The 25,379-nt window shown below is 44.8% G+C and overlaps 1 protein-coding gene across 4 annotated transcripts in view; it reads left to right on the top strand.

Moving 5' to 3' along the window:
- DDR1 (discoidin domain receptor tyrosine kinase 1) overlaps positions 1-24,266 on the top strand; it is a 122,233-nt gene extending 97,967 nt beyond the window's left edge. For 3 of the 4 annotated variants that reach the window (XM_040323464.1, XM_040323465.1, XM_040323467.1), the window contains exons 12-18: positions 1,226-1,327; positions 1,639-1,871; positions 4,705-4,832; positions 7,582-7,788; positions 9,192-9,426; positions 11,209-11,358; positions 23,485-24,266. In XM_040323464.1, coding sequence (XP_040179398.1) covers positions 1,226-1,327; positions 1,639-1,871; positions 4,705-4,832; positions 7,582-7,788; positions 9,192-9,426; positions 11,209-11,358; positions 23,485-23,643 — 1,214 coding nt within the window. In that variant the 3' untranslated portion in view covers positions 23,644-24,266. The remainder of the gene's footprint in view (positions 1-1,225; positions 1,328-1,638; positions 1,872-4,704; positions 4,833-7,581; positions 7,789-9,191; positions 9,427-11,208; positions 11,359-23,484) is intronic. The other variant, XM_040323468.1, reaches the window with a different exon arrangement.
- The last annotated feature ends 1,113 nt before the right edge of the window (positions 24,267-25,379 follow it).

The raw sequence follows: 25,379 nt of genomic DNA, 5'->3' as shown, positions 1-25,379 counted from the left end.
CTGTATACTTGTGTAACACCAACCCATTTAATAGCCATAGAGGGTGTCAAACTGTGGCTCACTGGATGCAGAGGAACTACAAGTCCCTGGAATGCCCCCTAGTTCCTGCTGGGGTACCTCAGGTTGCCAACCTCTGCTAAGGACGATGTTTAATCCCAACATAAGCGGCAGTATTCCTGCTCAAATCAGATTCTGGTAAATTGGACAACTAAGCCTTTGTACACACGATCGGAATTTCTGATGGAAAAAAGTCAGATGGAATTTTTTCATCGGATATTTCGACCGTGTGTGTACCCCATCTGAGTTATTCCTTTGGAAATTCCGATGAACTTAGAAAGAGAACATGTCAGACGGAAAACATTTCTATCGGAAATTATACTATCAGAAAAAACATGCATGCTCAGAATCAAGTCGACGCATGCTCGGAAGCACTTAACTTAATTTCCCTCGGCACGTCGTAGTGTTGTATGTCACCGTGTTCTTGACGGTCGGAATTTGGTGCGACAGTGTGTATGCAAGACAGCTTGAACGGACTTTCGTCTGAAAAATCCATCTGAGTTTATCCCGACGGAAAATCCGATCGTGTGTACAAGGCATTAATGTCAGTGTAAGTTCCATCTTTAGAAACCCTTCCATGACTAGACAAGGAAATTATTTTATAATATACTTTGTAAAAGGCCATCTTTATCTATCTTGCTCTGCAATGCCACCATGGCCAGTTAAAATATCTGATCTTTAATGCTCGAGCTCTCCAATCAGCAGGGAGCATGCGTTTCGCTGATTGCAGAGCTATATGGGGCATGTCAGACCTCTGCAGAGAGTCTGCTGTTTTCCTGCAAAGAGCAAAGGTCCTACTCTGCAGCATGCTGACAGGGCACAGGCCTTTCCACTGTGACTGCTTTATAGTAAAGTTTGCATAATTTTTTGTATTGATGTTTTTACCTGATTTATATGAAAGATCATTTAAAACACAATAAGGTAAATGTGTTATCAGTGTACATACAGGATATGCAAATCTCTGAATGACTCATTTATCTCAATCAGATGTAGTGGAATATCGACCTGCTGTGGACTTTGATGTCGGATATTGTCTGTATGTCATAAACGTATTAGTCCGTGGGAAGGCAGTTGTATGCATGTGTTTGTATATATGTATATAATATTGTGTCTATGGTGTCTGCATGTTTATTGAGGTGTACCCTCTGTACTGCATGTGTCTCTCCAGCTCTACTGTTAAACAACCCAGCCTATGAGCTCCTGCTTGCCACCTACAGCCGGCCAAACACAGAACCTGGCGGCCTGCAGGCTAAACCAAACAACAGCCAGGGTAAGGGGCTGTCACATTGGAGCTGCCCACAATACAAGATGGTCAACTCCTGACTACACATATATATTTCTTTCTACTGTCCATTTAACTGTCCTTCTCTGTATCTTATTCTTTACTGCCTGGAGCGTTCTTAACGTTGTCACCATTGCCACTACTTTTCTACTATCATATGAATTGTTATGCTATCCCAGACATTTTCTTCTTTCCTCCTTATTGCTTCATACTTCTTTTGATATCTTTATTATTCTTTGTTTTCTTAATTACAATCCTATATTTCCTTACTCTCTGCCCTTTTTTTTCTTTCTCCGTAGAAGGGGGATACAGGGAGCTGGATTCCCCCAAGTTACCTGCTATTTGCCCTCCGAGTGTGCCACACTACGCAGAAGCGGATATTGTCACTCTGCAAGGGGTGACAGGGGGTAACACCTATGCCGTACCTGCATTGACTGCCGACACTCTCACCTCCAAAGAATTGCCCCTCAGCAAGTTCCCTCGAGGACATCTCCTCTTCCGAGAGAAGCTGGGAGAAGGGCAGTTTGGAGAGGTAATTTTTTTAAATTTTTTTATTCTTTTTATTGAAGTTTTAAACCTGGTACAAACATAACACTTGTAAAGTGACAACACAAAAAGAAAAGAAAAAGATAAAGAAAAAAAGTAAGAAAATGGAGAGTTTACTGTTATAGCTACAGATGTTGATCAAAGAATGAAAAGCGTATTGTGTCTCTTGTTCACTTGTCAATTTTCCTAAATCTCAGTGTCATCCATCATGTTTTTTTTTGTTTTGTTTTTACGGAAAAAATGTTTATTAAGAAGTTGCACAAAAGTGTACAGGCCAACTTGCCATAGAATACATGTAGCAGGTACAGAAAACAGTATCAGTGAATATGCCAAAAAGCATTAAAGCAGCCAATAAAATACAGTTTCATAATTAACTCAATGTGCATCCAGCACAAGGATCAGGAGGTCCATAGGAACAGCCAACCCTCCTACCAGATTGGCAGTAGAAATGACTTCCCTCCAGAAATGTTGTAGAAGAAAAGTCCATAACCTATGTATTAATGTAATAAAAAAGAAAGAAGTTCTGGACCGCCGCACTCCAAAAAGGTCTTTGCCTTTTATTCAAAAAATGAAATCAAAAATACATGCCATAGCAAAACGACACTGACAAATAGTGCTTAGTCATTTGCTATGACTAAGCACTGTTTGTAAGTTTAGTAGCTGTATGCAGGACTATATGCAGGACTGAGGTTTGTATAGGTCGTTCACAATAAGTAGGCTCTCCAAAGGTTGAGAAGTCAGCAAGTTTATGTTTGGGAATTATGTATTGACCGCAAAACAAAGTTGTAAAAAAAAAAAAAAGGTGAGGGTCAGGTACAGTAGATAGATGAGGCAAATTAGGATTCCCCCATAGCAGGGTATGAAGAGAATGGGAATTAATTTCATAGTACCTTGATGATACCGGTCTCCATACTGGGATACTCTCCTCCCAAGAACCCAATGATAGACCTTTGATCAAAGTAGTCTTCTTAATAAGAATGGCCAGAGGCTCTGATGCTAGAGAAAAGAGTCCAGGAGTGATTGGACAGCCTTGGTGTGCTCCCCTGTGCAGTTCAAATGGCAGAGACATGGTGTTATTTGTGGAAATTCTGGCTGTACAGGCCAAGTAAACCATTTGCATCCATGAGATAAATTAAGGCCCAAAGCCAAAACTCCACCAGAAGACCATCAGGTTTTAGGCCCCGTACACACGTCCGAGGAACTCGACGGGCAAAACACATCGTTTTGCTCGTCGAGTTCCTTGTGAAGCCGACGAGGATCTCGGCGGGCTGAAATTTCCCATTGAACAACGAGGAAATAGAGAACATGTTCTCTATTGGGCCCGACGAGATCCTCGTCGGTTTCCTGAGCCGAAAGTGTACACACGGCCGGGTTTCTCGGCAGAATACGGCTCCGAACGAGTTTCTGGCTGAATTCTGCCGAGAAACTCGGTCGTGTGTACGTGGCCTAAGGGTTTTCTCTGGTTGGAGTGAAATTATAGCTGCCACACTACCTCTGATTGAAGCTCTTCAATCGAAATCGGGGACTCTAGATGCTTGCATTGTGTCAGTGAGAGAGTGGGAAATTCTATATCATTCAGATATTGGGTCAATGCATTAGGTTCATAGTCAACTCTTGAAGTGTGTAAAGGGCCCAGTAATAGGAGGCAAAACAATTGATAACATGGTCGGGGGGGGGGGGGGAAATACCAGAGAACCAAATAGGTCTACCGTATTGGCTATAGCAGTATGTGGACTCTGCTCCTTCACGAGCCAGGCTAAAAGCTTGCCATTTTTAAAGGGTCAGTCTACACAGCAGGTTAATTGTTGGGTTCTTATTATTATTATTATTATTATTATTATTTTGGTCTTTCAAATCATTTAAATGTCCAAGCTTAAAGGGGTTGTAAAGGTAAACAGTTTTTTCCTAAATAGCTTCCTTTACCTTAGTGCAGTCCTCCTTCACTTACCTCATCCTTCGATTTTGCTTTAAAATGTCCTTATTTCTTCTGAGAAATCCTCACTTCTTGTTCTTCTGTCTGTAACTCCACACAGTAATGTGAGGCTTTCTCCCTGGTGTGGAGTGTCATGCTCGCCCCCTCCTTTGGACTACAGGAGAGTCAGGACGCTCTTTACGTTGCAGATAGAGAAAGGAGCTGTGTGTTAGTGGGTGTCCTGACTCTCCTGTATTCCAGGGGAAGGGGCGAGCACGACACTCCACACCAGGGAGAAAGCCTGACATTACTGTGTGGAGTTACAGACAGAAGAACAGGAAGTGAGGATTTCTCAGAAGAAATAAGGACATTTAAAAGCAAAATGGAAGGATGAGGTAAGTGAAGGAGGACTGCACTAAGGTAAAGGAAGCTATTTAGGAAAAAAACTGTTTACCTTTACAACCCCTTTAACGGTTGATAGAGGTTGCCACACACTTTTTCACTGCCTTATTAAAGTCTACATAAAAGTGATATTTTAGCTATGAATGGAAAGATAGGTACTAAACCAATGTCTGCTGTAGAACCCAATGTTCCAAGCTTCATTTCATACCAGCCATATTAACAAATTCTGGAGCACTGCTTACGTGAGCTCTGCTGAAGAGACATAGGAAACTTGCTGTACATTCAAATAAAGCAAACAAGAGATCAGTTTTCTGAGCTGAACGGAGTGGTCATGAATGTGCCACTAATGGGAGCTCAAGTTCTGGTTTCTGAAACAAATATAAGCATTCCTGGTGTTCCTGTCACTGCCATATTGCTCTTTAATAATTCTAGATACTGTAATTTTTGTTTTTCCTCTCTGTGATACACAATGATATCTGAGATATAATTTTCAACTTCATTCCAGGTTCACCTGTGTGAAGTGGTCAATCCCCATGAACTACCTGTTCTACAGTTTCCTTTCAACATGCGCAAGGGTCGGAGTCTTCTCGTGGCTGTGAAGTTACTAAGGGCAGATGCAAATAAAAATGCTAGGTAATTCTTTTATGTTATGATATAAGGAAGCCACCTGAGCACTTGTACCTTTCTAAGCTTCATTGATCCAAATTTTTAGACCTCTTTCACACAGCAAAATGTATTATGGTGTGGCAGGTATACTGCGGATATCTGTGGCCAGGAGCCCGGGAAGCTCATACAAGTCAATACAAGTCTGACAGGAGTTGAGGCTGTTCACCGCTGTAAACATGTATCTGCATATGAAGCTGTTACATGCAGTTAGGGAAAGTTTGTTGGCCCTGGACGCAGACAGACTGCGTGCAGGCATGATCATGAGTCCCTAATTGCATTTAACTGCTTGATGTGTGGATACATGCTTACAGTGGCAGATAGACGTGGCTTCTGCCAGCCTGTACAGGCTTCCTGGTCACTGCTGTCCCCAAGTGGGGCAGCTGCCCAGGGCACAGCGATTTATAGCAGGTGGGGTGGTTGCCGTGTGGGGAGTTCCTTCTGCTGCAAAGCTGACAGGAGGGCTGACAGTAGCATGTGATCCCCTGAGCTCACACATCATGGGGGGGGGGGGGGGGGGAGAGTGTGCACAGTTTATTTGTGCAAGGACTGGGCTCACAGTTCTAAAGAAGAAAGTTTAGTGTCCTCAATTTGCTACTAAAGGTTACTGAAGTATCCGCCAATTATCCACTACATCAAAGTTCCAGTTTTCATTAAGGCATCTAAAAAAAAAAGCATAGCCCTAGAAATAGTCGTGAAGAGTGATTGGATTGTGTGTCTCACTGTGGGACAATTATCAGGAAAAGAACCCTGGGCAACCACTTGGCGGCAACTATGGGGTAGCGTGTGTGTGTGTGTATATATATATATATGTTTAGAGCGGGTGATCGGCTATCCAAACATAACAACCGATGCGGCTAAAAGCCGCTCGGTTGTTATGCCGGAGGAGTGGGAGGGGACATCCCCCCTCTCCCGCCGCCTTTTGCCGCTCTGACCGGGCCTCCCGTCCCACCGGGAGACCCGATCCTAGATCCGCCGCCTTCTGTGTCCAGGTTGGAGACTGACACTAAGCCGTAAGCGGCTTTGATTCAGTCTCCGCATTGAAACCACGGAAGCGGCGTCATGACGTCACTTCCGGGTTTCTCGGCTGCCAATGGCGCCGGATTTAAAAAAGTACACAGTATTCAGAATCGCCGTTTTCGGCGATCTGAATACTTTGAAGTGCAAAGGAGGGCTCGGAGGTCTTTTAGACCCCCGATCCCTCCATAAAGAGTACCTGTCACCACCTATTGCTGTCACAAGGGATGTTTACATTCCTTGTGACAGCAATAAAAGTGATCAAAATGTAAAAAAATAAAAAAACACAATTTAATATTATAAAAAAATAAATAAATAAATAAGAAAACAAAAAAAAAATGTTTTAAAGGGTGAACCTCCTTAATAGCGCGATTAATCGTGAGTTAACTATGACATTAATGCGATTAATCGCGTTTAAAAATGTTAATCGCTTGACAGCACTAATATATATATATATATATATATATATATATATATATATATATATATATATATATATATATATATATATATATATATATATATAAAAAATACATACAGTGGAACCCCGTATTGCGAGTAACACGGTTAACGAGCGTTTCACAATACGAGCACTGTATTTAAAAAAATCCTAACTCGGTTTGTGAGTGTTGTCTCGCAAAACGAGCAGGATTCAGGCCAAAGTGGCGTGCAGTACCGCGTTTGGCCTGGAGGGGCGCCAGTGCCAATCAGCGATGTTCGGAAATGCACGGAAAGGCCAGAGGACAACTCGGCAAACCTAGCGAAGTCTCTCCGAGGTTTGTCAAGGTGCCTGGGGCCTTTCCGGATGTTTCCGAGGCTCTCCGGCGCCCCCCTACCTCTGGCTGCATGCGGAATTGCAAGCCATTGAAGTCAATGCAGAACAAATTATTTTCGTTTCCATTGACTTCAATGGGGAAACTCGCTTTGATATGCAAGTACTTTGGATTACGAGCATTCTCCTGGAACGGATTATGCTCGTAATTCGAGGTTCCACTGTATATTTATAAATATACAAGTTACTGATTCAGCACTGCTTCCTCCTCCACTAACAAGACACACACACACACTATCACCTTATATACAGATACTTGATCCTGCTCTGGCTTTGACCTAAAGACTTGGCTGGCATATGTGGCTCCAATTCTTCCCAAAGGTGTTCAGAAGGGTTAAGGTCAGGGCTCTGTGCAGGACACTCTATTTCACACCAAACTGCTCAGACCATGTCTGTATAGAGCTGTCTTTGTGCAAAGGAACACAGTCATTCTGGAGAAAATGCGTACAATTGTCCAAAATGTCCTTGCATGCTGTGGCATTGACAGTACTCTTCTCTGGGAACACAGGAACTCAATATTTTGGAGGGTGTCTGCATACATCTAGTGCATTGATTCTCAACTCCTGTTCTTAGGACACACTAACAGGCCAGATTTTAAGTATTGCCTTGGGGAGATGCAGACTAGAATACTACAATCACTGAGCAGCAAATTATTTCACCTGTGATGTATTTCAGTTATCTTACAAACCTGGCCTGTTAGTGAGGTCAGGGGTTGAGAACCACTGATCTAGTGCATACAGTAGGATTCTAGAAGAATATTCACCAGCCCCTAGCCAGCCGTGAAATATAAGTGCCGTCGAAACTGATGATGCTTTGAGGTTGACCCTCTCCTGTCTTCTGATGTCTGTAAATTATCTGATTGGTCGGCAGGAGTGATTTCCTGAAGGAATTAAAGATCCTGTCTCGCCTGAGTGACCCACACATCATACGCCTCTTGGGGGCCTGTCTGGATGAGGACCCACTGTGCATGATCACTGAGTACATGGAAAACGGGGACCTTAACCAGTTCTTGAGTTCCCATCAGCTGGCAGAGGAGGACGAGAGCATGGGAGATGGGCACAGCCCTCCCTGCATCAGGTGAAGAAACCATTTTATTGAGATTGTATGTGCCTTGGGTAAGATGCTGAGCCCTAATTATAGAAGTACGTAAAATAAAAACTGTATGCTTTTGATCCAGGTAAACGATCAAATTCCAACTGTTCTTTTCAGAAGAATGGATAGGGAATCAAAACAGTAGAAATGTAATTGCTAGAAGCAACAGGGAGGATTTCTTCAAAACTTTGACAAAAAAAATAAAAATTATATTCTTGCAGGCTAATTGAGTGAAGTAGGCAGGAAGATGCACTCAATACTAGCAACCAGTAAGAATTGCTAAGCTGACTAAATTGATGTTCAATCAGATTATTTGTAATGGTTTGCAAATTGTACAATATTCTTGCTCTTTGCACCACTTTGCTACTGGAAGATGGAGTACAAAGGAAATCCACACCATCGATAGGCAAACATACTGTATTTATTGGCGTATAACACTCACTTTTTTTACCCTGAAAATAGAGGGTAAACTGTGCCTGTGTGTTATATGAAGGGGGCTGTTGAAAGTCTTTTTCCTGAAACTTCCCTCCTAAAGTTAGGGTGCGTGTTATACGCCTGTGCGTGTTATACACCGATAAATACGGGTAATTTAAATCCCACCACGCCACTACCTGCCTGGAGTTTGCATGTTCTCCCTGTGCGGGTTTCCTCTAGGTACTCTGGTTTCATCCCACACTCCAAAGACATGCTCTGGTAGGTTAGTTGGCTCCTGTCTAAATTGACCCTAGTATGTGAATGTATAAATGGGAGTTAAAGAGCCTGAGGCCGCGTACACACGGCCGAGAAACTCGACGGGCAAAACACATCGTTTTGCTCGTCGAGTTCCTTGTTCGGCTGTCAAAAAACTTGTTGAGCCAAATGTTCCCATTGCCCAACGAGGAAATAGAGAACATGCTCTCTTTTTGGCTCGACGAGTTTCACAACGGGTTTCTCGGCGAAAAGTGTACACACGACCGGTTTTCTCGGTAGAATGCGTCTCCCATCGAGTTTCTTGCTGAATTCTGCCGAGAAAACCGGTCGTGTGTATGGGGCCTCAGATTGTAAGCCCCTTGAGTACAGGGACTGATGTGCATGTACAATATACTGTATATGTAAAGTGCAGCTTAAAGTAGAGTTCCACCCAAAAATGGAACTTCCACTTTTCGGATTCCTCCCCCTCTCTGGTGTCTCATTTGGCACCTTTCAGTGGGGAAGACAAATAAGAAAAACATATTGGTTAGGGTTTGCATATATTTTAAGGTAGTAGTTTGATTAGCCATAAGGCCGGAGTGTATACACTATGATGTTTTAAGGGATGAAGTGGTAACCCTATTCAATGGATAGTTTCTAAAGAGCAGCCACATGCCTTGATTGCCTTACGAGTTTATCTGTCTTTTCCTCTTGCCCAGTTATCCCAGCCTTCTCCATGTGGCCCTACAGATCTGCTCTGGTATGAAGTATCTCTCTTCCCTGAACTTTGTGCACCGAGATCTTGCATCACGAAACTGCCTGGTGGGAGAAAACCTAACCATTAAAATAGCCGACTTTGGAATGAGCCGCAACTTGTACGCTGGAGACTACTACCGGATACAGGGGCGAGCAGTGCTGCCAATCCGATGGATGGCCTGGGAATGTATACTCATGGTAATTGAGCTTACTTACTACTTTTTCATGTTTTACTTTTTCTTCTCCTTGTTAATTTTAATTAAACAATTTCTTGTATAGGCAGGAAGTCAGGGAAAATCTCCCCAATGGTGACACAGAGAGAAAATAAAAATACCTGGCAGAAATGTGGACACTCACCCATTCTATCCCCAAAAGTGTGTCTGGGGTTAAGCTTTTACAGTGACCTGCTGCAGAAACTATATAATGGAAGGATGCTATAGCAAAGGTTTATGCACATAAATACAATGGAACTGAAGTCATCTTACAACAGACTGCAAACAGAAGGCTATTATCACAGAAGAGACAAACATTGTTCCTTCTACGGCTTGTAAACTAAGCTGTGCATGTGCAACTCGACTTGCATCACTGGCACAGTTCCTGTTTGTGTTGGGATGACTCCTGTGCATGCAGAGGAGTTATGTCATCCTGCGTGAGCCAATAGAGATGCCTGAAGACCAACACCCTAGGAGAGGATGCTGGCACGAGCGAGTGACCCACTCTCTTTCTCCTACCTAGCACACTCTATATCACCATACATGCCTGTCCCATCATTTTTTTTTATGCTCCTTAAAGAAGTATAACCAAAGCTTGATTGGTTGTACTTCTCCTGTGAATCACAGTTCGTTCTGCACTCCTGCGACCCATTGTCAGAAGACAGGGAGCTTCAGGCTGCTGTCAGCTGACGTCAGAGCCAGCCCAGGCTCATGCAAGATTGTGACAATGAAGTCGGGATCTGCCTGCACCGGCACCCAGCTTAGCCTCTTGGCGAGCCGCTGAGAGCCTGCCGCCACTGCCCCTCCACAGCCCATCGACCCAGTGAGGGGGGCAGAGCAGAGAGCAGTGACTGACAGTCGCCAGTAATGTAACCTGGGCAGAGATGGTACAGATCTCTGCTCAAGGACCCATTTGAACCAAGCGATCTGTGGTGTTTGATCACTCGGTTCTCTGTGTTTGAGCCGACGGAGGACATCCACCTAGGTAAGTACAATTCAAAAAAAACAACAACCCTATACTTCTCTTTTAACACACATTCCATTCTCCTGGCCTCTAAATACAGACTCCTATCCCCACCACAGCAATCCTACCTAAAGGGTATAAAGAACATCTCCCTCCCTTCTACACCACTTTCCTTCCGTTCCTTTTTTAACAAAGCACAGAACAATATGTTTATTTTTATTTTTTTTATAGTATTACTTTATAAATGTATTTATGAATAAGAGGTCCATACACTGGAAGAAAAAAAAAAAAGCACACAACCTTCTGATAAAGGAGGTCTATATTACTAAAGACAGTTCCGTAGTACAAGTCACAGTTTAGAATACTATATAACTTTGAAGAATACAAAACCTTAAGGTTCTTCTGGGGGGGCTTTGGATAGTGGGAGGCTCCTAACAGTCAATAAATATTGAATTCCAAAAGTCAGGGTTAACAATCCGAGGTCTATCCCTCTCCAAGTGTATGTTTGTTTTTTATTGGATACTTCGAGGTAGGGAGGATGAGCAATTAGAAATAATAGCTATGATAGAGAGGAATAAAGATGAGGTAGGGGACTGGATGAAGGGGATTGGAGAGAGGTAGAGCTTAGAGAAGTGGGGTGGGAGAGAGGACAGGTTTCTCTCCCAGCCTCCTATCATCCATAGACAACATTTATACCATGTGTTTAAACCAGTAAATTGCTGCTCAAAACTTAAATAAAATACTTTTGAAAGAAAAAAAATAAGCTAAAACAAAACTTCCAACATCACCTGTTCTTCCACACAGGGAAAATTCACCACAGCCAGCGATGTTTGGGCGTTTGGGGTGACGTTGTGGGAGATTTTGATGCTATGTAAGGAGCAACCATATGGAGAACTGAATGATGAGGATGTGATTGAGAATGCCGGGGAAATTTTTCGAGACAGCAAAAAACAGGTAAGTGTCTTTATATGTCACTCTTGATGTTGATTGACTCTCATTGGCTGGTTCTAATGTATCAGATTTTGGTCTTATTTTTGTCACTGTATAATGTTTAAGGAATTAAGCAGGTACGTGTGGTTGAGATGTCAACGGTCTTGTTTATTAAGCTGAAACAGACCAATAAAAGTGTTTCCCCGAATAAAGATCAGTTGTGCATTGCCTATTGTAACCTGCAATAATTTGGCTTTTACTAGCAGTTAGCATGGTTGGATTCTTGCGTTGTGACTGTTGCAGGAAAATTGATTACAGGATAAGTCACCCACTGCTTAAAGCAAAAATTTACTAATAGAGATCTGACCTGTGGCTTGCACTGACATAAAATCAGCAGTAGGACACAAGGATACAATATAAATAAAATTAAAGCATAATGCCGCGTATACACAATCGGAATTTCCGACAAGAAAAGTTTGATGTGAGCTTTCGGTCAGAAATTCCGACTGTGTGTAAGCCCCATCTGACTTTTTCTGTCGGAATTTCCGACAGCAAACATTTGAGAGCTGGTTCTCAAATTTTCTGATGGGAAAAGTTCTTGTCGGAAATTCCGATCGTCTGTATGCAATTCTGACGGCCGCAAAAAACATGCATGACCGGAATCAAGTAGACGCATGCTCGGAAGCATTGAACTTCATTTTTCTCGGCTCGTCGTACTGTTGTAAGTCACCGCGTTCTTGACGGTCAGAATTTTGTGTGACTGTGTGTATGCGACTCAAGTTCGAGTCAAAATTCCATCTGAAAAAGATCCACGGTTTTCTTGTCGGAATCTCCGATCGTGTGTACGTGGCATAACAGGTCTATGTATATCCAGCAGTTATTTCATGGTTAGACATGTTATAATTGGATATATTGATGACTATACATTGTAATGACATGGATCTGCCTTTCCTGGTTTAAATAAAATATTTGGAGAAATATTTTTTTAAGTATAACTAAATCTAAAACTTTTCTTTTTAATTTTGGATAGAGTGGAGATGGATTAGAACACACATCAGGTTTTTATTGCTGTCTGTGCCCCTGTAAGGAAGATTCACCCTCTTCTTTTGTGCTATTTCCCTTCATCATCATGTTTTGGCTATGGGACAGGAAGTGAAGAGAAGTCTCCCGAACGGGTCACAGATGGCAAAGAAGACCCTACCAGGGTTATAACACTCCATTACACTATGTAAAATGAAAAATAAATGCCTTTAGCTCAACTTTCAAAACAATTTATAATATCTTTTCAAGGAGAAGTAACAAGGGTGCAGTTAGTGGAATTACAGTGAATAGATTTTCCTCAGTGGCCTTCATTCACCCAGAAAATTCAGATTGTTCCATTCTGGAATGCAGGGCTGATGGGATAAATCCGTCGCCTCCGTCACATCCTAAATATCTTCATGCTGCCAAATACTTTTCAAAAGCCACATAGGGCTCATGGGAGTCGTGTTCATAAGTCATTAGTGTTAATTTTTGAGAAGTAGTCAGTAACCTGAAGGCCAGAACCAAATACTTTCCTTTTAATGCCGACCTCTGCTCATCTGGATTCTACTCATTATTCATTTACTCCACCACCCTCCAGGGTTCTGGCCCCAATAAGTGCTTTTTAGCATGACATCATTCAATAAACACAAAAAAATATAAGAATTGTAATTCATTTTCTTTTCTGATTGGGTTCAATAAGGGTTTTATGTCCTGGAACAAGTATGCATTACTGTAAACCGCAGTAAAGTCAGACATCCCTACTGGCATGCTTGTTGCAGGTCAGGGACACAAGCAAGAGGGTACATGACAATCAACATTGGCATTTGCAGGACGAGAAGCATCAATGGCAGCCTCCATGTTTCCTTTTAGTGCTTTTTACAATACCATAGCTGGGCTGCATTGCTCAATGCAGTTCAAATGTAAGTTCAGGCCAAATACCAATGTTTTCAATGGTGTTGGTTCACACAAATGCACTTTGTGACAGGATAATTTAAATTGCACCTCAACGCACTGCAGTTGAAAGGAAAGAAGCTAAAACAGAAAAAAAAAAAAAAAAAAAGGGAAAGCATCCTTGTAAAATTGCATGCCTGCTTGTGTGCATTTTACAACATTAACACAGGCAATATGATGTGAACAAACCCCTTTAGCGACTTTAACCACTTCAATACCAGGCACTTTCACCCCCTTCCTGCCCAAGCCATCTTTCAGCGCTGTCACAATTTGAATGACAATTGCGCGGTCATGATACACTTTACCCAAATGAAATTTTAATTTCTCTTTCGTTCATAGACGGACACAGCCTTCATTGACCTTAGGGTTATGCTTCTTCCTACCAGGAGATTTAGGCAGAATTCTACAGCACTTAAGGTGTTAAAAACTTTCCTTAATGCCGCTCCTCCCAGGGGGCGTGGCTCCCCCAGGCATAACCCACACCCTGCTTTAGCAGCCTCAGTTTGTTTTCTGCCTAACGACAGGAGGTCAAGGCTATCTCTGGAGTTCCTGGACTCTGGAGTTTTTTTCTGGCGATTTTTCTCGCTTTTTTTATTATTTTGTTCCTGCATTTTTGAATCCTGCGATTCTTCTATCAACAGCCGACTGGGTGACAGGCTGGGTCCTCGACTCTTGTAGTCCCCCCATGTTCGGCCTTCGAGCGTGTGCCGGCCCTCAGCTCAGCTTTGGGACGTCCACGACAGGCCCCATTGCTCCAGGGGCGGCCGGGGAACTTTGGTTCTAGGGCACACATATGACCGGTCTCTATGGCTTTGTCACAGTGTGTCTGGCCGACAGCCATGCCGTTTACGGACGTTGGTTCTGTCTGGGATACCTCCAGCCGGGTAGTCGCAGGACAGGTAAGTAGTGGCCCCTTACTCAGGTAAGTGGTCTGGCTGGTGGTTTCCCTGGGGAGGTCGACTGAGGGTCCGCCCTGCTTTCCTCTCTCCCCTTCCTCTCCCTCCTTCCCCTGACTGGGTAGTGGCTGTGAAGGGGGCCTCCTGGGTTTTCTTTGTTACCACCGGGGCCCGTGTGTTGTTAGGGGGACTGTGTTGTTACTCTGGGGGGTGCTGCTGTGTGCTGCTGTGTTTAATGAGGTAATTTTTACCTCAGACAGCGGCCGTCTTGGAAATCTCCTTGGTAACGCTGTGATTCTTTTCTGAGGTAACAAAGCAGTCAGTGCTGCTGTGTTCTATGAGGTAATTTTTACCTCAGACAGCGGCCGTCTTGAAAATCTCCTTGGTAACGCTGTGATTCTTTTCTGAGGTAACAGACAAAGCAGTCAGTGCTGCTGTGTTCTATGAGGTAATTTTTACCTCAGATGGTGGCCATCTTGGAAATCTCCTTGGTAACGATGTGATTCTTCCCTGAGATGACTCGGCACAGCCTCTGGTCAGTTTTAGTGCTGTTACAGTTTTAGTGCTGTGAATCTTCCATGAGGTGAATACACATCACAGTCAGCACATCAGAGCACACCTGAGGTTTTTCAGCTCCCTCTGCAGCTGGGTGGGGTGGTGAATACCGGGGGCCCCCATGCTCTGCAATAGCAGCAAGGAGGTGACCAGTGGGTTTTTTTTTTTTGTCCTGCCTTGCAGGGTGGGTGACTCAGCGCTGACACTATGGAACTCAAGCTATGCCTGAGTTAACCCTTAACGCCCCTCCCCCTGCCACATCTGTTATGTTGGCTGTCCTGGTTTTCTTGCCAGGTTTGAAGCAGCTAGTGCCCGGATGGGGGGTAAAAAAGCGCCCCCTCCCTGAAGCCTGCTTCTGGGGATGACACAGAATCGCTGTTTTTTTCTGGTTCTGTTATGTCAGAGGCTGCGGGTGTTAACCCTTATGGATAGTGAGGATGACTCTGCTGCAGTCAGTTGCTGGCAAGAATTTGTTGGAGCTCTTGTTTCTGCGGTGCGTGAGACTCTAAGAATTGAGGATGTGGCGGAGACACCTCCGTGTCAGTACCAGCAGACTACCATGCACCGCTGAAGTGTTTCCTTGTGTTCCTTATTTGGACTATATGTTATACAAGGAATGGGATGCACCGCAAAAAGTTTGTCAAAAAAACTTTGCAACCCATTACCCCCTTGAGGGGGGCTTTAAAAAAAAAAAAAAAAAAAAAAAGTAGGTCTCTCCTCCGCCAGTGGACCCCCCTGTGTCCAGACTGCGCAAGGCCACCACATTGCCTGTGGAAGGGGCTCCTGCATTTCAGGATCCCGCTGATAGGAGAGTGGAGGCCGTGGCCCGCTCCCTATTCACGGTGGTGGGTTCGGCGGTGAGGCCGGCTCTGGCCGGGGCCCTGGCAGGCCCCGACTAAAAGGGCGAAGCTCCTGCTGCAGGAGCTGGAAGAAGGACCTCTAAGGTGGCCTTGGTGATGGCCGTTAAGGGTGAACGGTCCTTTTGGGTCTTCCCTGACTGGCATCATTGAGGATGCCACAGGTGGTAAGCGCATGCTGTTCCCACGGTTTGGGAAGGGCTAGGGACCTCGCCCTGTGCAAGGACCCTCCTTGCCTACCTCCGAGCGTTTTTTCGCTCGCCCTGTGCGGTGGGGGTAGGTCTACATGGTGCTTGAATCCCCGCTGCGGGGTAGCAGCGCACCGGATACCGCATGCCTAACAAGTCTGCGGACATACCTGCTTCCGCCTGAAGGTCTGCTCCCGCCCGTGTCTCGGGTGGGAGACTGGCTTCGCATTGCGAAGTGTTTTCCTTGGGGTACAAGATTGAGTTTTCTCTCTTGTCTGCCAAACAGGTTTTTTCCCTCCGGCTTCTGGCCTCCTCCGGTTCGCCGGTTGACTCCGTCAGGGGCTGTCCAGGATCTTCTGGTCAGGGGAGTGATTGTGCCAGTTCCCTCGTTGGAACGGTCTCTGGGTTTTACTCCATTCTGTTTGTGTCCCCATGGAGGATGGGGCCCGGTCGATCCTGGGCCTCAAGTCCCTCGTTTTGTTTTGTCAGGTTTTTCTGGCATCCTTGGATGTCATGAACGTGTACCTGCATATCCTCAAACCACCAGAGATTCTGTGCTTTGCGGTCGGGGGGGACCATTTTCAATGGTGTCCTTCCCATTCGGCGGGTTTTCGCCAAGGTGCTCGTACCAATACTGGCCCGGCTGTGACAGCGGGGGTTTGTTATCATGGGATGTCTGGACGACATTCTCCTACGAGCTTCTTCGAGCTCTGCATTGGTGGAGCCGTGTCTATCACGTGTCAGGCTCTCCGAGTGTTCGGCTGGTTTCTGGATTGTCCTGAAATCAGGGTTGATTCCGTCTCAGGGATACCTGAGACTGGTCCTGGATTCCTCCGGGGCGGGAGTGTTTTTCTCCTAGCGGAAAAACTTCAGACTCTGCTATCTGCTGTGCAGCAGTTGCCGACCCAGAAGCGGTCATCTCTGCGATTCTGCAGGAAGGTTCTGGGTCAGTTGGTAGCCTCTTTCGAGGCGGTTCCGTATGCCCAATTCCACGCCAGGGTACTACGGAGGGAACTGCTGTCACGATGGGACTAGCTTCCGTCATCTCTGGATTACCAGATTCAGTTGAGTCATCTGATCATGTCTCCCCTGGTATGGTGGCTGGCGTTTCCGGTGCTTCGGGCCGGAAAGTCATTTTTCTGCAGGCCACTGGACAGTGGTCACGACGGATGCCAGCCTCTCCGGTTGGGGAGGGGCGCTTGGGGCACCCAGTCAGCCCAGGGGCACTGGACTCAGGTGGAGTCCTGCCTACTTATCAACGTTCTGGAGCTCCGAGCAATCAAGCTTTGCCTTACCAGGTGGTCCCTGGATCTACAGGGCCGACCGGTCAGGATCCTGTCCGATAACACCACGTCCGTGGCGTAGGTTGATCATCAGGGAGGCACACGGAGTTCTGTTGCAGCGACGGGGGTCGCGCGCATCCTTTCGGTGGGCCGAAGGGTCTGTTCCGGCTCTATCGGCCGGGTACATTCCGGGAATACGGAATTGGCTAGCCGACTACCTAAGTCGCACTGCACTGGGCCAAGGAGAGTGGTCTCTCCACCCGCAGGTGTTTCGGGGTCTGTGCCGAAAGTGGGGCACTCCGGACGTGGACCTTCTAGCGTCCCGTCTCTATCGGTAGGTGCCACGGTTCGTGGCCAGGTTTAAGGACCCGTGGGCGGACGCGTCAGGCGCGTTGGTGGCTCCTTGGGGTCGCTGTCGCCTACTTTACACCTTCCCTCCTCGGAAGCTTCTTCCTCGCCTGCTGCGCAGAGTAGAAGCTGTAGGGATTCTATCGGTCCTGATTGCCCCAGATTGGCCGCGTCGCTTCTGGTACGCGGACCAGGTGCGTCTGCTGGCAGACGCCCCCTAGCGTCTTCCCCTGGGAATTGATTTTCTGTTACAGGGTCCAATCTTCCACCCTGTTTCACAGCCACCGGCCTTAGCGGCGTGGCTGTTGAGAGCCAGGGGCTTAAGGACCGAGGCCTATTGGGCTCGGTGGTCTCTACCGTGCTGCCTGCACGGAGGTCTACCTCACGTAGGTTTTTTCCTCATACATGGAAGGCCTACTTCTCTGTGTGTGGGGAGATGAACTGGCACTCTCGTACATGCGTTGTGTACAGGATTCTGCTGTCTTTGCAGCAGGGAGTGGTTCAGGCTCTCGCCTTACGTACGGTTAGGAGCCAGATTTCTGCTCTGGCTGTTTTTTACTTGCAGCGACCCTTGGCATCGCACTCCTGGGTGCGTGCGTTGGGTCAGGGGGTCTGGCAGGTGGCCCCTCCGGTGCGCCCTCCATTACCCCCATGGGACTTGAATTTAGTCCTTTCAGTGCTTCGGGATGCTCCCTTTGAGGACATTCGGGAGGTTTTTTGTTTTATTGTCACAAAAGGTGATTTTATTTCTGGTAGCAATTACCTCGATCAGACGGGTGTCTGTCTGTTCTGGCGGCCTTGTCTTGCAAGGCTCCCTGCTTGGTCATCCGTAAGGATGAGGTGGTGCTGCGGCCGCAGCCGTTTTTCTCCCTAAGGTCGTTTCGGCTTTTCACTTGGATGTGGACATTGTTCTTCCATCCTTGTGTCCTCAGCCGAAGAACCCGAAGGAGGCCACTTTACATTCTTTGGATGTGGTTCGGGCCCTTCGAGTTTACTTGTCGGCGACAGCTCCGTTCCGGATGTCGGACTCGCTGTTCGTGTCTGTGTCCGGTCCCAGTAAGGGCCTGGCAGTTTCGTCGGCCACCATTTCCAGGTGGATCCGACGGATTGTGCTTCAGGCCTATGCCCTGAAGGGCGGGCGCCCCCCTTTCGGGTCATGGCGCATTCGACCAGGGCGATCGGGGCCTCTTGGGCTTTCCGACACCAAGCCTCTGTGTTACTGGTGTGTAAGGCTGCGACCTGGTCGTCGGTCCACGCTTTTTCAAAGTTTTATATGGTGGATGTAAGTGCATCTTCGGATGCCTCCATTGGCCGCAGGGTGTTACAGGCGGCAGTTTAAGGTTGGAGTTCCTCCGTTGAGTAACTCCGGTTTTTGTTTGGGGTGTAACCTGTTTTTGCTGTGTTATTTTTCCCACCCCTCGAATTTTTTTGACACTGCTTGGGGACGTCCCTAAGGTCAATGAAGGCTGTGTCCGTCTATGAACGAAAGAGAAAAAAGGATTTTTGTACTCACCGTAAAATCCATTTCTCTGAGTTCATAGACGGACACAGCACCCACCCCTCCTTTGTTTGTACTGCTTGTTACGAACTGAGGCTGCTAAAGCAGGGTGTGGGTTATGCCTGGGGGAGCCACACCCCTGGGAGGAGCGGCATTAAGGAAAGTTTTTAACACCTTAAGTGCTGTAGAATTCTGCCTAAATCTCCTGGTAGGAAGAAGCATAACCCTAAGGTCAATGAAGGCTGTGTCCGTCTATGAACGAAAGAGAAATGGATTTTACGGTGAGTACAAAAATCCTTTTATTTTTTTCCCCACAAATAGAGCTTTCTTTTGGTGGTATTTGATCACCTCTGCGGTTTTTATTTTTTTCGCTATAAAACAAAAGAAGAGCGACAATTAAAAAAAAAAAAATTAAAAAAAAATTATTTTTTGCTATAATAAATATCCCCAAAAATATATTAAAAAAAAAAGTTTTTTTCCTCAGTTTTGGCCGATACGTATTATTCTACATATTTTTGGTAAAAAAATCGCAATAAGTGTATATTGATTGGTTTGCGCAAAAGTTATAGCAGCTACAAAATAGGGGATAGATTTATAGCATTTTTTTTTTTTTTTTTACTAGTAATGGCGGCGATCAGTGATTTTTATTGTGACTGCGATATTGCGGCGGACACACCGGACACTTTTGACACTATTTTGGGACCATTCACATTTATACAGCGAACAGTGCTATAAATATGCACTGATTACTGTAGTAATGTGAAGGGGTTAACACTAGGGGGCGATCAGGGGGTTAAATGTGTACCCTAGTGAGTGATTCTAACTGTAGGGGGAGGGGATTGACAGGGGGAGGTGACCGATCTGTGTCCCTATGTACAAGGGACACAGCATCGGTCTCATCTCCCTGACAGGACGCTGATCTCTGTGTTTACACACAGAGATCCACGGTCCTGCTCAGTTACTGGGCAATCGTGGGTGTCCGGTGGCCGCCGGGCACGCGCATCGGGTTCCCAGTAACACGGCAGGTGCGCGCGCCCCCCTAGTGGCTCTGCAAGACGAGGACGTCATATGATGTCCTCTCAGAACAACAGAGCTATCGTGCCGCTGTCAATTGACGGCGGTCGGTAGTAAAGTGGTTTCAAAGTCGCATGTCAGTGCAACTTTAGGTGTGATTTGGCTGACATCTGTGCGACTTCATGCACAGATATCTATGCAAGTCACACCTTAAATCGCCAAAAACAATGCAAGAAATTTCTTTTTTAATCGGTGCGGCACTGCAAAGTCAGCGTTGCACCGATTTGAACCGTTCTATTGCCGACAATAGGGTGTGATTTGGACATGTCAAATCCCTTGACAAGACGCACCAGGGGCTAAGTAGAATCTGAAATGTGGTAACAGGAAGTCATAGACATCTATTGACAAAGACTGGCAAAAGTAACAAAACAATAGAATTTTTATTTTATTTTTGCTCAATCTATAAAAAATCGAAGTAGAAAATTGTCATGTTAATTGGCTCCTGTCTATATTGGTTGCAGTATGTATGAATGTAAGTTAGGAACCTTAGATTGCAAGCTCCTTGAGGGCAGGCACTGATGTGAATATACATTATATGTAAAGAGCTGCGTAAATTGGAAGCGTTATCGAAGTAGCTGTCATCATGTTAAATTAGGTGAAGACAATGGTGGAAAGCTCACAGATTGGCAAAAGGAAGCTCGTTTGGATGCAATATTTAAAAAAGCAAAAATATGCCAAGATTGATCTTTATAAATAGGCTCCATAGAATCCTCTCTGACTCAGGAGGCAGTAGACAGATAGTTGGGTCATGATAATATTCATTTCCAGTCATCTCTGGATGCTTTAGAAAATGTTTTGGAAGTCCAGCAGTTCTCATGACCTGTCGGATGGACAGATGTAAAAGACAGCAAGAGGGGAAAGTGTAGTCGCTTCTCATGCTCCTATTTTAGAAGAAGGCCGAGTGCTACTCTGCAATTTCTTTACTACTGAGAGATTTAACCACTTGTTGATAGTCACCTCAGGGGCAATACACTGAAACCACTGTGAGATATGAGATAACTGTCACCAAGCAGTAAAGTGTACGTTCAGGCATTACCCAAATTCAGCCCGAACCCTCCTTCACTAACGACAACATTGTGGGGTTCAGGTATGGCATCCTACAGGAGAAAATGTTGCTTTATGCAGATATGCTCCTTTTACTAGATGACACAGTAGTTAGCTTGAGAATTGTTATATTATAATCAGAATTTGGATGATTTTCAGAGATTACAATAAATTGGACAAAATCTGCTTTATTACCATTGGATCAAGGAGGCCAACTCCTAGTTAATGTTGTATTGCCCTGTACCTATGGTGACTTCATTCAGCTATCTGGGGATAGTACGCTCTTCACAGTCACTAGACTACTGCCGCTTAAATATCTTACTCTTAGGCCCCTTTCACACTGAGGATTTTTTCAGGCGGTACAGCGCTAAAACTATCGCTGCTATACCGCCTGAAAAACTCCTGCCCAGCAACCTCAATGTGAAAGCCGGAGGGCTTTCACATTGAGACAACAGTCTAAGGCCCCATTCACACGAGGCAGACTCCGTCGCTGCGGAGTCGGCTAGCTCAGCGGGAGATCAGGCCGCAGATCTTCGTTGAGCTGGCAGATGACAAGCTCTTCTCTGCTCACTGAGCGGGGAGGGGCTTGTGCAGCCCCGCTGATTCCTATGGAGCGATCTGATGAAAACGAACAGCATGTCCGTTTTCATCAGATCTCACCCAATCCGATATGGATGGATATGGACGTATTGCATCGGGTCAGATGTCAGCGGACATGTCTCCGCTGACAACCGACGCTCCATAGGACTGCATGAGCGGCCGTTCAGGTCCGCCGTCAAAACTGTGTGAATGGGGCCTAAGGAGAAGGTTTCAAATCACATCCTGTGGTGTCAAGGACACAAAGTTAAGGGGAAGAGGAGTTTAATTTAATTTATCCCTTAAAATTCAGTACTGCAGAGAGTTATTTAAAGATTTGTAACATTGTTGTTTGAAAAGAAGGAGTGGAGTTGCGCTAAAAAAACGTGACTTATCAAAAAATAGTGAGCACTAAAAAGTCCCAAGGAGAAAAGAAGAATCTTCTTTAATCAAATATAAACTCTGTAAAAGTTCTGTGCATAATCAAATTTCATATGGAATCACAACGTGTGAAAATATCTGGATCGCTGTTCCCTGAAAATGCTGACCCTTACCAGATTTTCAGATCCAAAGGATCAAGCCAAGCAGATTAGCCAACAACTGGGCTGCACAGGAGATCAAGATCTTGATAGAGTCTTCCCAGCAGTTAATCAGTGGAACATCCAGAGAGCAAACAAAGAAAATAAAACTAGATAGTGTGATATTGTCAGGTAATCACACACAAATATTCCCCTTGTGACTGGCAGACGGACAGTGTGACATGCAAACCACCACCAATATATACACTGACCCTTACCAGAGCTCTAGGTATAAATAGATCGAAAGCACAAGGGGGATAAGGGCAGCCACTGGAAAGAACTTCTCCCAAAACAGTCCTCGGATTCACCAAGATACACCAGGCAATCAGCAGTCATGGAGAAGAAAGCTCACAATGGTGTGATAACGCTTAGGCATTTATTAAGCAAAAAAACGTAGTACACTTACATAGATAACTTTAAAAGCAGCAAAAAGGATCCGGCCGGTAGTAGAACGTGTAGTCCTCAAATCTCGGTGACGTCAGTACGTCTCCTCCCGACGTTTCGTCTAATAAGACTTGCTCACGGGTAGTGAGCAAGTCTTATTAGACCATTATGAGCTTTCTTCTCCATGACTGCTGATTGCCTGGTGTATCTTGGTGAATCCGAGGACTGTTTTGGGAGAAGTTCTTTCCAGTGGCTGCCCTTATCCCCCTTGTGCTTTCGATCTATTTATACCTAGAGCTCTGGTAAGGGTCAGTGTATATATTGGTGGTGGTTTGCATGTCACACTGTCCGTCTGCCAGTCACAAGGGGAATATTTGTGTGTGATTACCTGACAATATCACACTATCTAGTTTTATTTTCTTTGTTTGCTCTCTGGATGTTCCACTGATTAACTGCTGGGAAGACTCTATCAAGATCTTGATCTCCTGTGCAGCCCAGTTGTTGGCTAATCTGCTTGGCTTGATCCTTTGGATCTGAAAATCTGGTAAGGGTCAGCATTTTCAGGGAACAGCGATCCAGATATTTTCACACGTTGTGATTCCATATGAAATTTGATTATGCACAGAACTTTCACAGAGTTTATATTTGATTAAAGAAGATTCTTCTTTTCTCCTTGGGACTTTTTAGTGCTCACTATTTTTTGATAAGTCACGTTTTTTTAGCGCAACTCCACTCCTTCTTTTCATAGTATTTTTTGTTTGTATAAACATTTTGAGTTTGCAGCTGTTTTGTATTGCCATAGATAAGCGCACCTTTTTTCACTTTTGTAACATTGTTGTTTGCTTAGTTGTGAGCATAAACTAACTTTCTCCATTCATTTGTCCTTTCACTCCAGATCTACCTGTCCCGGCCACTTATCTGTCCTACATCGCTGTACGAGTTAATGCTGCAGTGCTGGGCCAGAGACTGCAGGGAAAGGCCCTCTTTCCTGGACATCCATGCTTTGCTAACCTCCCATGCCCTCTGTTGTTCCACGGTGGATGTGAAAGAATAACTGAAGTGCCACACATTCTATGGACACCATTCAATCCTCCATCATTATTGTTTGTGATCCAGCCTTTAGAAAGCATCTGATCATTTCATCCTGAACATCAGCCCATGACCCCCTTTTTAGCTATTCAATTTTACGGTCTTCCCAGTCAAAAACACTGGATTGGTTACAAGCAGACAAAACACTATACACTGAAAGATACAAATGTGAACACATCGAATTCCATAACCCTAAACTGTACATGTCTACACTGGATCTTGCATTGATCATAGTATGGTTGATTTACTAAAGGCAAATAGACTGTACATTTTGCAAATCTTTGTAAAGAATATCAAATCCAAGGGGAAAAAAAAAAAAATTTTTTTTTTTTTTTGCTTGCACATGATTGGATGATGGAAATTAGCAGAGCTTCACCACATTCAGTAAGCTCTGGGGAAAATGAGCGCAACTTCACTTGCAAAATGCACAGTCTTACATAATCTTAAGGTCATGTTGGTCCGACTTCTTCAAAGACCACTACCAGGAAAAATTACAAAATGTGAAAAAAGCCGATATAATATTTACAGTTATTTATGTAAAAGTTGTCACCATACATATACAGAACTTGGAATATCGGATAGTTATAACTCTTTGCCATGTTATTCAAAAAGAGACACCAAAATTAAAATGTGCTAATTTTTCTCCTAAACGATTACTGGACAGGAAGTAAACCCTGTGCTGGAAAAAGCTGTCTCCACCTATATTACCTTCACCTAAAGTATACTAGGTTTTATAATATCCTCCATGTTTATGTATATATCTGTGAATAATATTGCTCAACACTCCAATCAGCATTTTATTAATGTGTAGTGGCCCTTTAATTATGCCAAAACCAACAGAGGTTACCCACGGCCACCAGATTTCAGTTTACTGGAGCAAGATCATTATAAAGATGACTTCTGATGGGTCAATTTGGGTTACTGCTTCTTACAGGTCATTGCTACACCTTGCATTGCCTTATCCAATAAGCCCATATCTGTGTCACCCACCTAAATATACACACTTTAACATTTATACAACATTCCACATGTAAAAAGCCATGATCAAAACCACTAGCGGCTGTCCTTACATTTATCGCATTGGCCCGATTTACAAAAGTGCCAGAGGAAAGGAAAGTTGAAAAAAGTTAACAAAATGTGATGAAAAAAAGCCAACATTTACATGTTTTCTTTAAAGCGGTAGTAAACTGCCACTGAAATAAGAATTAAGTGCCCCCCCCCTGTAGGGTTAAGTGATAATGTACTAGTATGCACCACATACTAGCACATTATGACAGACTTGCCTGTAAAGCGGATCCCTCCCACGCATCGATGTCACCGATCCTCGTGCTGCCATCTTTACCCAGTCTTTCTTCTGGGTTCTGGCTCCGGCTGTATGAATGGGAGCCCTCTGCTCCGGCACAGAGCTCTGAAGTTACAGCACGGGCGTGCTTTCCCTTCAGAGAACATGCATCGGTGATGTCACTGGCAGCATTGCTTGTGAATATCTCCTAAACAGTTTAGGTTTAGGAGATATTCACTGTACCTAGAGGTAAGCTTTATTATAGACTAATGCCTTGTACACACGAGCGGAATTTCCGACGGAAAAAGTCAGACGGAAGCTTTTTATCAGATATTCCGTCCGTGTGTATGCCCCATCAGACTTTTTGTCGGAAATTCTGACGTAATTAGATAGAACACATGTTTTTAATTTTTCAGATG

This window comes from Rana temporaria, chromosome 9, assembly GCF_905171775.1.
Source record: "Rana temporaria chromosome 9, aRanTem1.1, whole genome shotgun sequence".
Classification (NCBI taxonomy): Eukaryota; Metazoa; Chordata; class Amphibia; order Anura; family Ranidae; genus Rana; species Rana temporaria.
The sequence above is the reverse complement of the archived record's forward strand: the minus strand, read 5'-3'. Positions and strand labels throughout refer to the sequence as shown.